At 34.6% G+C, this 12,500-nt stretch overlaps 1 protein-coding gene across 1 annotated transcript in view; it reads left to right on the top strand.

The window, feature by feature from the left end:
• The window catches only part of LOC136830291 (uncharacterized), a 390,310-nt gene that overhangs the window by 262,866 nt on the left and 114,944 nt on the right, over positions 1-12,500 (top strand). The window contains exon 3 of the mRNA XM_067089682.1: positions 548-750. Coding sequence (XP_066945783.1) covers positions 548-750 — 203 coding nt within the window. The remainder of the gene's footprint in view (positions 1-547; positions 751-12,500) is intronic.

Here is a 12,500-nt window from a genome sequence, read left to right as displayed (position 1 = left end):
TTCTCAAATAACTGAAATCACATTTGTTCTCTGTTGTTCTCGTGTGTTCCCAGAATGATCACCAGAATGTAATCACAGCTAATTCTCAACTAATTGTCATTCTCATATGTTCCTAGAATTACCACCATAATGTAATCACAAATAATCTCAAATAACTGTTGTTCTCTTGTGTTCCCAGAATTACCACCGGAATGAAATCACATTTAATCTCAAATAATGTAATCACAAATAATCTCAAATAATTGTCATTCTCTTTTGTTCCCAGAATTACCATAATGTAATGTAATCAAATAACTGTTGTTCTCTTGTGTTCCCAGAATTACCACCGGAATGAAATAATTCTCAAATAACTGTTGTCGTGTGTTTCTCTTGTGTAATTCTCAACTAATTGTCATTCCCAAATTACCAATTAACAAATAATCTCAAATAATGTTAATCACGAATGCAAATAATTCTCAAATAACTGTTGTTCTCTTATATTCTCAAACTGCCATCGACACGGAATCACATTCAATCTCGACTAACTGTCGTTCTGTCGTGCCCCCAGGCTGCGCCATCAAGTGGGTGCGGTTCGCCGTCCCCTCCTACGCCTCGAGGGGCGACGACGTCGTGCTGACGTGCGAGTTCGACCTCGAGGGCGAGAAGCTGTACTCGGTCAAGTGGTACAAGGCCGGGAAGGAGTTCTACCGATACGTCCCGGGCGACTGGCCGCCGCAGCAGGCGTTCGAGAGACTCGGGATCACTGTCGATGTGAGTACCAGGATCTTCTCTTCGTTTTTTCATGTTTTGATTATGCTGGTTTTGGGTGATGGAGATTCTTTGGTCATTATTATTATTATTATCCTTTTTTTTCATGTTCTTACTGTCTGGTTTCAGGGATCGAGGAGTCTTGCTTATTATGTTGTTACCATGCAATTTTAGGTAAAGATGATTCGTTACTTGACGGGTTTTAGGTAGTGAAGAATCTTTGGTTATGGTTGTTCTGATTTTTTATATTCTTACTATACTGGTTTTAGGTAATGAAGACTCAATACTAAATTGGTTTTAGGTAATGAAGACTCGATACTATACTGGTTTTAGGTAACGAAGACTAGATACTATATTGGTTTTAGGTAATGAAGACTCGGTACTATATTGGTTTTAGGTAATGAAGACTCGATACTATATTGGTTTTAGGTAATGAAGACTAGATACTATATTGGTTTTAGGTAATGAAGACTCGATACTATATTGGTTTTAGGTAATGAAGACTCGATACTATATTGGTTTTAGGTAATGAAGATTTATTGCTATACTGTATTTAGGTAATGAAGAGTCTGTTGTAAAATGATTATTTTTTGTCAGTCTTACTCTACTAGTTTCAGGTAACGAGGAGTCTTGTTGAATCATTTCCACAAGACTTAATATTCTTGATAAACAGGTTTCAAGTAATGAAGAAACATTTACAATTATGATTCTTTTTTCATATTCTTAGTACTCTGGCCTTAGGTAATGAAGTCTTTTGTGAAAGTGATTCTTTTAGATTCTTGCCGAACCGGTTTCAAGTAATGCAGATCTTTTAGTGAAAATGATTCTTGTAATATTCTTGCCGAACAGTTCTCAAATTCTGAAGATCTTTTTTGTTAAAGTGATTCTTTTTATAATCATACCAAACTGGTTTTAGGCAAAGAAGACTCTTGTGGCATGACACTGCAAGTTAGTGTTCAGAGACCAAGGACTCTCGATAATTAGAACTGAAAATAATGTGGAATCTTTCATGAAGATTCTTTGTGTAGTTTTGCAAAGATTCTTTATGAGGACTCTCAGAACATTGAATCTAAAGAATGGCGAACTCTTTTTGACATTCTTATTTTGAGTGGTATAGACTTCTTATTTTCTAAATTCATGAACTCTTAACACGTGTTTAGAGGTCAACAAAATATTACAACCATTTTAAACTCGCATCACTATGAAACTCAGCATTTATCCAGATATTTATTTTCCCGTGTGTAACACTGTTAGTCTATGGGTAATAAATTCCACGTTTCACTATGACTAAGCTCTTGAAATAATTAATATATTAAAATTTTGATGCATCTACAAACATTTCTTGAATATAAATATCATTATTGGAGGAACTAGCGCCAACGTTTCTGGGGATTTTATTGTAGCGTTCTGGTAACCTATCAGTCAACACTTCCGATTTTCAGCGGTAGGTTGCCAGTCCACGAATGAAATACAAAAAATAATTTAACGAGACCCGTTTATCATATTTATTGACTCTCATAGGGTTGATTATAAAACAATTGTTGTAGAATTACAACTGAATATTAGTACAAGGCGGAGTTAAAGAAGCTGGACAGATAAAATAAAAGGTCAGGAAATAATGCATTTACTATCAAAGGGACGCTGAAGAGAACCTTTTGGTCTGTTTACAGTGAGCCCCGTGAATCTAAAGGTATTCAAAGATAGTACTCATAATATTCATATTTCACAGAGGTAGTGTGAGAGGTAGTGTGAGATAGGTAACACAAACAAGCACTTAAACACATACACACACACACACTCAAACACAGGCAACAAACACAAGCACCAAGCACACACATACACAAGCAGACACTCACAAACAAGCACAAGCAGTTCCGCACAATTTGACAATACAAAAGGACGATCACAGCTCTTTGAATCCAGTAGTTTCTCTCATAACAAGCGAATTTTCAAAGCGAACGGCCGGCCTCTGCATATCTACAGGTCTCTCTCTCTCTCTCTCTCTCTCTCTCTCTCTCTCTCTCTCTCTCTCTCTCTCTCTCTCTCTCTCAAGTTGGATGACCTCCTGACTGAAATGCAATTACGAAATTAAAATGTCAAAGTAATACGTCAAAGTAAGAGACTTCTTTAACGCTTTTTTTGAATTCCCCTTTTTTTATTTTTCCCTCCTTTGTTTTAAATCCATTTTTTTATTATTCGTACGCTTGACATTTTTATATATATTTTTTTATGCTCTTCGTGAAATTTTTTTTAATCCTCTTCGTTATTTTTCTAGTGTCACGTTAAGTGTTTCAAGTCCGGAGAGGAAAAAAATATTAATGATTAGTTAGAATCGATGAAAGAAATTACCATTTGCTTATGAAGATGCATTTTTCCTCATAGGGCTTTTGATAATCCATTTCATATGGGATAAACAGGTTGTGATATTCTGTGAGAAGTATAAAAAAAAAGGCAATTATCACTTTTTTTCTGTTATGTCTATCTGACTTTTCGGAGGTCATTCTTTTCAGATAGAACCAAAGATACTTTTAGGATTCAGAACTGCCGAAATGTTCCGTAAACATCCGGTGAATAAATATAGATATATTTTTATCACCATCAGACTCGGCCATTTCAACAAGCCTACTCACGTGGAATTATTATAATGTTTTATATATGTATATATACACATATATATATATATATATATATATATATATATATATATATATATATAATATATATAAATATATATATACAGTATATATATATATATATATATATATATATATATATATATATATATATATATATATATATATATATATATATATATATATATATATATATATATGTGTGTGTGTGTGTGTGTGTGTGTGTGTGTGGTGTTGTGTGTGGACATATAAATGTATGCATATACCATACACAGTTACACATACACAAGCGTATGTATATGTATGTCAGCCTGCGCACAAACATAACCTAATACATAAAAATTCTATTTTTTCTGAAGCTAATTGCTGAAATTTTAATCAGGAATACTTTCATCTTTTTGGTAAATATGCCTATAAAGGGGAAAAATACTAATCATTCGACATCCCTCTTTGACAAACACCATCAACCCGCGTTTGACACTTTTGTTTGCGAAACGTCAAACAAAGGTTCGGTTTTTGAACATTAGACGCCTCTCTGAGTCACAAAAGCGGTTTTATTTTAAGTAGAGCCGCAAGCCACGCCCCTTGGCACGATATCAGTGGCGAAATGAACCTCCCTGTGACTTTAATGGTGCAAAGTTCATACATAACATACATATTTCCAGGGAAAGAGTCGCTTTAAGATGGAGAATCTGTGAGCATTAGGATGCATCTGCACTGGAGTGAGATATGTCATCAACACGTAGGCGCCTTTTCGCGCACATATCACGGACAGGTTGAAAATACATCAGCAATTTTCTGTAAAGTTTGTTTTAAGAGGGAAAATCCATGACCTTTTGGGTGTGTCCACTCTGTGGTAATACATGTCATGAATACAGGTTGGCAATTTATTGCATACATATCACAAACAGGTTGAAAACAAGTCAGCGACTTTAAATTGAGATTAAATCTTCGTCAGATGCTGGATAATAGCTTGAAGCACTGGTTACAACTACCAATAAGTCGTTGACTTGTATTTAACCTGTTTGTGATGTGTGTGCAATACATTTTCTGACTCATGTTTATGACTTGATTTACAGCAGCAGGCGAACCCTTGGACAAAAGTTATGGTTGCCAAATGTGATTTTCATTGGCAATTATGGCATTTTCATTTCAAGTCCGGGAACAAGTCCCGCCTCTGAATAACAGAAATAGAAGAATAAGACTGAGTTTATTTAAGTTATTAAGGCTAAGTTTCTCCCACTGCTTATAAGTCTTTATATGTTCGTCAAAGTTATGATACGAGATCTCTTTGGAAATCTGTGGCAACTATGCCATCTTAAGGGCATAGTTGCCATCTTGTTTGTGTCAGAGGTGGTAATTCGAAAGCAAACAAATAGAAAAGAGATACTCTGATAAAAACATGTATATATACACATATATATGTGTGTATATATATATGTATGTATGTATGTATGTATATATGACTATTTATAGAAGTTTCCGGAGATTTGCAGTTATTTTTGTAGCAACTAAACCTTAGAGTAATATTTGCTTTAGATTTTGAAATGCTAACAGAATTGAGAGAGCGAAAAACGTTTTTCAAAGTAATAAGAGTATTTCAGAAATACGAACGTTAATGAAAGGTTGACTAGTTTTCCACAAGAATATTAAAAAAAATCCTTTCCTACCACGTGACTTGTGCCTACACTTTAAAAAAAAAAATTTGTACAGATTCATTTGGTAACTTTACTATTCTACGGACATAACTTGAATTAGAGTTTTAACCGAATGCAAAAGAAAAAAACTAGACTTTTTTTGTGGTTACGTATGGTAACTTAATTTTTAGACCCACACACACACACACACACACACACACACACACACACACACACACATATATATATATATATATATATATATATATATATATAGAGAGAGAGAGAGAGAGAGAGAGAGAGAGAGAGAGAGAGAGAGAGAGAGAGAGATATATATACAACATATATATATATATATATATATATATATATATATATATATATATATATATATATATATATATATATATAACTTGTAAGATTTTCGCTCCTGGTGAGCTTAAGTTTAATAGTAAACAGGACAGCGAGAAGACCGGAAATCATTTCTTCTTTTTATTTACACCAACGTTTCGTGAATCGTTTCCCATCTTCAGGGCTATAAACAGAACTAATTTTTACAATATTAAAAAGTATGCTAAAATAAGCTAATAATTATAAGAAATATAGTTAAGCTAAAAGTAAAAAAAAAAGGACTACAAAGCGACTTTAAGCTAAAAGTAAATTAAAACTATACATAAATCAGTGAAATAACAGATAAAAAATGCAAAAACAAAAAATAAAAAAATAAAAATAAATAAATAAAAAAGGGAAGGGTTTTGTCCAACTTACTTTTAAGAGGCTTGGCTGTTAACTGATGGAGAACAGAATAGTCAAAGACGATGTCAGAGAAAATAAAAAAAAGGGAGAGAGAGAGAGGGAGAGATGTGAGTAATAGGAAGTTAGGCAATATGTAATGGTGTGGAAGTAGTTTGGCTGTTTAAGGAAGGCGACAGTTTCTTGAGGTAAAGAGATTCTAAAAGAAGGAGCGAAAGGCAGTTGGTAGTTTGACAGAGTATTTTGAAATTATTGTACATAATGCCAGTCTTACATGAGTTCGAATGGTTCCTTGTGGCCGAAAATTCATGTGATTCTGAAATGCAGCCAGTGCGATAACTGGCACCTCTATGGGGAATCGATGCGGACTTTCAGTAAGCGTCGGGAAGATCCGACGTCATTTCCAAAATTCCATTTTGGACAAGTATATTCATAAACAACGAAAGAACGCATCAACTCCGGAAGGGTGTCTTTGAATTTCAAAAGTCTGCCTATTGTTAACGGGTTATTGAACACAAACTTTAAATTAACATATGGTTACAAGGTACTTAGGGCTATTGTCAGTTCACATCTAAAGGCTGCATTTTTTACATATGGCAATGAAAAATACACTAATTTCTTTGGAACTTGAGGGCACAATAAACCGGGCTGTTAAATATTGTTTAAAAACTTTTTAACTATTCTGTCGAAGAGGTCAGAAGGATAACAGTTATCCTTAAAAAATACTTTAAGAACTGATATTTCATTGTGAAAACTATTCCAGTCTGAACACAGGGAATAGGCTCTGGATAAAAGTGTCTTTACTGAATTCAGTGTACGTCTCTTTCCTAAAAAATACCTGTAAGAAATCTCCCGTTACAACGTGAAATACTTCTGTCTAAGAAAGGTAAATGATTATTTGATTCCATTTCCACCGTAAACCCAATATTCTCATGAAAAGTGTTGATAAACTCTAAAAACATATTAGCATGGGATTTTTCTTTAAACAATAAAAACGTGTCATCTACAAATCTTCCTTGAAAAATCGACCGAAACAATTTGGGGGCATTGTCTAAGAAACAGTTCTTCGAGGTGGCACAAATATATTGGCGAATGTAGGACCCAGTGGTGACCACCCCATTGCCATACCATCAACCTGTTTATATAACTTTGTGTTAAAAACAAAGTGGGTATCACACTGCAAGTTCAAGGAGGCTTCTAAAACTAAATCATAACCATTGAATATAGTAGTTTCGGTAGGGAAAAACTTCTTAAGTATAATTCTATTGTTTCGTTAAGGGGCACGTTCGGAAAAAGCGACGCAACATCGATTACCCTGAATGCATTACTACCTTGTTCAAGAATTTCGGGAATGAACTTGGCGGAATTCTGAAGTGTAAACTGGTTGTTAGTAAGATTACTAAGAAGAGGGACTAGGAATTTGGCTATGGGGTAATTTGCTGAATTATAAGCTGCTAGAATCGGTCTGAGCAGTATATTATGGCTTATGGACCTTTGGAAGACCATTTTAGGACACTAAAAGCTGAACCAGAACTATACAGTGGCTGATTTGACTGTTCAGATAACATACCTTTCTCTTTTTACTGCTTCAATGTACGGTTTATTTTATCTTCTGCTTGAAAGACTAGGTTATACTGAGGTTCACCTACTTCAACAAACTTACTAGAGCCTGATAAAACATGTTCCATTTTTTGGATATAGTCACAACAGTTAAGAATAACAACTCCCTTTGCCCATTCTTACGTGGAGGTTACTCAAAGTGAGAATAGATTCTCACAAGGGCGTAAGTTATAGAACGGGCAGTAGATTAACAAATCCCGAACAATCAAATGTTAGGAACCACTCTCAGTTATGTAAAACATATATTGATGACAAGGATTTTACAATTATAGGTCAAGTACATAATGAAAACGACCTAACAATCTTGGAGTCCACAATGATAAAAAAGATAGTTACGTCTTTAAATACACATTCCTCCTCTGTTCAGTTGTTTATTGCCTAAGGCAAGTTGCTTGTTTTTACGAAATCCTTTCAGTCACTGCCCGTCCTTTGCGAGGATGAGGTACAGAACAGCCTCGCTTTTCTAGTGTTTTATGTAATTTTTCTGTTTTTAGAATCTTAAAGATATTTTGTACATAATTTTCATATTTAGTATAATTTCCTGTTTTAAGATGTTCATAAATTATTTTCAAATTTTCTACATACTGATGTTCACTGAATTTGATTAAATATTCCATAATTTTTATGGATTATGCAGAGCTTGGTTTTAAAGTTTGCGTTTGTATCTTTATTATAGCCCTGAGGATGCGACTACGAGTCGTAAAACGTTGACAAAATAAAAGTACCCGAGTACGATGCCTTTCCCTATGGTTCCCCTGTATATATATATATATATATATATATATATATATATATATATATATATATATATATATATATATATATATATATATATACATACATACATACATACATCAACTTCACTTTCCTAGAAAGCAGTCAGAGCCACGCTGGAAAATAACTGAAAATGCAGAAATGTGGAGTAAATTAGAGGTCTTCTGCTCTGTACAATATTAACATTTTGACATTTGAAGGCATTATTTCATTTCATCCATAGCATAATAAAAGGGGTATAAAAATGCTAGTATTTAGACATTCCCTTTGATGGGAATATTTTGTGAAAGCAATATTCTTTTTGATTCTGCCAGGACGAGACATAATGCCCTTGCAAATTTTATTGCTAGATGTGATTATATTTGTTATGCAAGCAGGCACATGCACTCATTATATATATATATATATATATATATATATATATATATATATATATATATATACATATATATATATATATATATATATATATATATATATATATATATATATATATATATATATATATATATATATATATATTTGCAGGTACAGTTAAGCGTTGAATGCTTGAAAAGTGCCTGAGATAAATTTATACATAAATACATACATGTATATATATACATACATACATACATACATACATATATACATACATGTAATGCAATATATCCATTATATGGTGATAATTAAGACTAATATTCAACGCAAACAGTTATATACGGTAATGTATGCCCCATCCCACAACTCAAGCAAAGCATAAAGGCAAAATAACCACAGAACAAGCATGCAGTCAAACCTTACGTGGGATAAGACCCGAATGGAGTCGTCTGAGAGAGAAAGAGAGAGAGAGAGATAAGGCGATGCCCGGGACGATGCAGCCTCCGAGCGCCGAGCTGTTGAACCGGGGTCGTATTATAATGGCTGAAGTTACCCAAAACGAATGGTTGGCAGAGGAGGATAACATTTGGGAAAGAAAAATAAAAGCCACGTCTCCGTAACTCGCCGTTTTTAATCGCGAACTTTGCCTATAATGACGACAGACGCCCTGCTTGCTCCAGCTCTCTCTCTCTCTCTCTCTCTCTCTCTCTCTCTCTCTCTCTCTCTCTCTCTCTCTCTCTCTCTTTGTCAGTAAGTTTGCCATGGTCCTAATGCAGTAAATGACCTCTCTCTCTCTCTCTCTCTCTCTCTCTCTCTCTCTCTCTCTCTCTCTCTCTCTCTCTCTCAGTAAGTTTGTCAGTGTGTTATGGTCCTAATGCAGTAAATGACCTCTCTCTCTCTCTCTCTCTCTCTCTCTCTCTCTCTCTCTCTCTCTCTCTCTCTCTGTCAGTAAGTTTTGTCAGTGTGTTATGGTCTTAATGCAGTAAATGACTCTCTCTCTCTCTCTCTCTCTCTCTCTCTCTCTCTCTCTCTCTCTCTCTCTCTCTCTCTCTCTCTTTGTCAGTGTGTTATGCTCTTAATGCAGTAAATAACCCACTTTCTCTCTCTCTCTCTCTCTCTCTCTCTCTCTCTCTCTCTATCTATCTATCTATATATATCTATATATATATATATATATATATATATATATATATATATATAAATTATATACACAAACATTTTGTTGTTCGTCCTCTTGCTCCCTCCTCTCACCCACCCCTTCACTCTCTCTCATTAACATCAGAGTTTTTGATGAACCGCAGGCCACTAAAAACATATTTCCATATTTATCTAAGGACCAGTCGACACGCAACGCCATGTTTGGAAAGCAAGGTCATCCATCTTCGAACAAATTTTTTTTTTTATCTATCGCCAAAGTTCCTCCCTATTCCAAGCAGAGATTAGGATCTAAAATTTAAACTTGGTTGATCGATGGTTTCGAATTTGAGAGAAATGAGAAAATTTGGGTATGAAATTGTGCAATTACGTGATGATTTTCATATTCGGTTGGAGGGAAAGAGTGATGAATGTCCTTTTATAGAGTCAGTAGTCTATATATATATATATATATATATATATATATATATATATATATATATATATATATATATATATATATATATATATATATACACATATATACACACACACATATATATTATATATATATATTTGTCTTCATATATATATCATAACGATGTCTGTTAGTATCCAAATTCTCAGAACATGTCCTTTCCCTACCAAAGAATTGAACTTAGGACAGAGTGAAAGTGAAAAAAAAAACTAATTGTCAATATAATCCTTTGTACCAATGACTACATGACTCTACTTAACATTTCAGTAATTGATGAAGACTAGTATACATTTACTAGAGGTTTGTTCAATGACAGACTTAAGCTCAATTAATTAGAAATTAAATATACACTGTCTGGTTAAGAGTCAAACTCATGTAGGATGGGGCGAATAGACCCAGTGGCTGATCATCACTTACTGCTCTGCCCAAGATTCGAACCCAAGACAGAATTGAAGTTTTAGAAGCTAGTTGTTGATCTTACTCTCCGCTACTCCATCCTCCTCACTCCACTCACCCACTCCACTGTATGAGTTTGGCTAACTCCCCTCCATTTCCCCCCACTAATAAAAAGATTGTGCTGCCTTTAGTTTCCAGCTGTGGCACAGTCATAAGATTCAAAGTCAGGACAGAATCAAAGATATAAAAGTTACTGGTTGGTCTGAACTGCTGTACCATCTAAACATGGCTGCTCTTTGGGAACTCATGGTTCTTTTAGTACGAAGTTTTAGGTTTCTGCTTCTCCTAAATCTTCGATTCTCTTCTGAGATTCATTCTCTTCTTAAACCTCAGTTTTCAATGGAGAATCACTATTAATATTAATGTTTGGTTTTGTAGTGACTCCAAACATTTGGTTTTCTTTTAGACTGTCTTGCAACTGAGGACCACTACTGTCCTTGGGTTGCCTTGTTATTGAGAGACACCACTCTCTTTAGGCTGCCTTTCTAGCTAGAATAACTGTAGTTGTTACACAGACATTAATTGAGAATCACTACTGTCCGTAGACTGATATTCTACTCAGACTAACGACAGTCGTTAGACTGATTCTTATTTTAGTGAGAATCACCCATGTCCTTAGATTGCTTTCCGGTGAGAATCCTTTTCTCCTCAAGTTATCATTTTTATTTTGAGAATCACGAGTATAAATTTTTGCTCAAGCATGATAAAGTTTTACTGACTGAGAAAACAAGAAATTAATAAACTTTGTTCTTCCCATTTATCCAAATTTAAATTTTTATAAGGAAATACTTAAAGGGCGAAAAACTTAGGCTACGCAAAAAAGCATTTGTAATATTTATGAAACAAAATAGTAAAGAATCAACTAAAATTCAACAAAACGGACAACGTTCTTGGAGAGAGAGAGAGAGAGAGAGAGAGAGAGAGATGACACTTACTTTAGCCATAACCATTAAACAGGTACACGATAAGAGAAGCGATACTACTTCGGCCAGGCCAGGAAACTCATACGACCGAAGATAATAATGTCAGCCTATTTTCCGGGTGGAGAGAGAGAGAGAGAGAGAGAGAGAGAGAGAGAGAGAGAGAGAGAGAGAGAGAGAGAGAGAGAGAGAGAGAGAGAGAGAGGTTTGGGTAAAATATATATTTCTAGCACAACCTTTGTAATTGTTTTTGAACAATTGTGTTTTTTTTTTTTTTTCGTTGTTTGTTGGTTCCCTGCATATTCTTTCTGTGTTGAAATCAATGGCGGATGATTAAAAAAAAATTAAAGTTTAATTTCTTTAATTAATTTCACATCTAGAACTTAACTGCATAGTGTAGAGGTTTCATGATTTTGCACTGGTAACCTACCAGTCAACTGTGCGTCCGATTTCTTAACGGTAAATTTCCAAGGGACGATAATTAAGTATTATTATTATTTTTATTCAGAAGATGAACCCTATTCATATGGAACAAGGCCACCAAAGGGGCCACTGACTTGAAATTCAAGGTTCCGAAGAATATTAAGGTGTTCATTAAGAAGAAGTAAGAGGAGGTAAAAGGAAATACAGAAAGAAGAGATCTCACTTATTAAAAAAATAATTAATAAATTAATAAATAGATAGAATGTATTAAAATGCAAGGAGAATAGTATTAGGGTAGTAAAGCATTGCATCTTCCCTTGAAATTCTGAAGCTCCAATTGCACCACATTCTCAGGGAGACTGTTCCACAGTCCAACGGTGGGAGGAATAAAGGACCTCTGGAACTGAGAAGTTCCCCAGCGAGGCACATTTAGACCCTCAGTCTCATTGGCTCAGTTATGGTATAGGGAAACTGAACTCATAAAATAACCAATAAAGAGTTTTTCCCCTTAGGGGGCTAGTGCCGTCAGTGCATCTCACGGTGTGCACTGTAAGCATTGCTAAAG

Source organism: Macrobrachium rosenbergii, chromosome 46 (assembly GCF_040412425.1).
Source record: "Macrobrachium rosenbergii isolate ZJJX-2024 chromosome 46, ASM4041242v1, whole genome shotgun sequence".
Classification (NCBI taxonomy): Eukaryota; Metazoa; Arthropoda; class Malacostraca; order Decapoda; family Palaemonidae; genus Macrobrachium; species Macrobrachium rosenbergii.
Note: the sequence above shows the minus strand (reverse complement) of the source record. Positions and strands in the feature narration are given on the sequence as shown.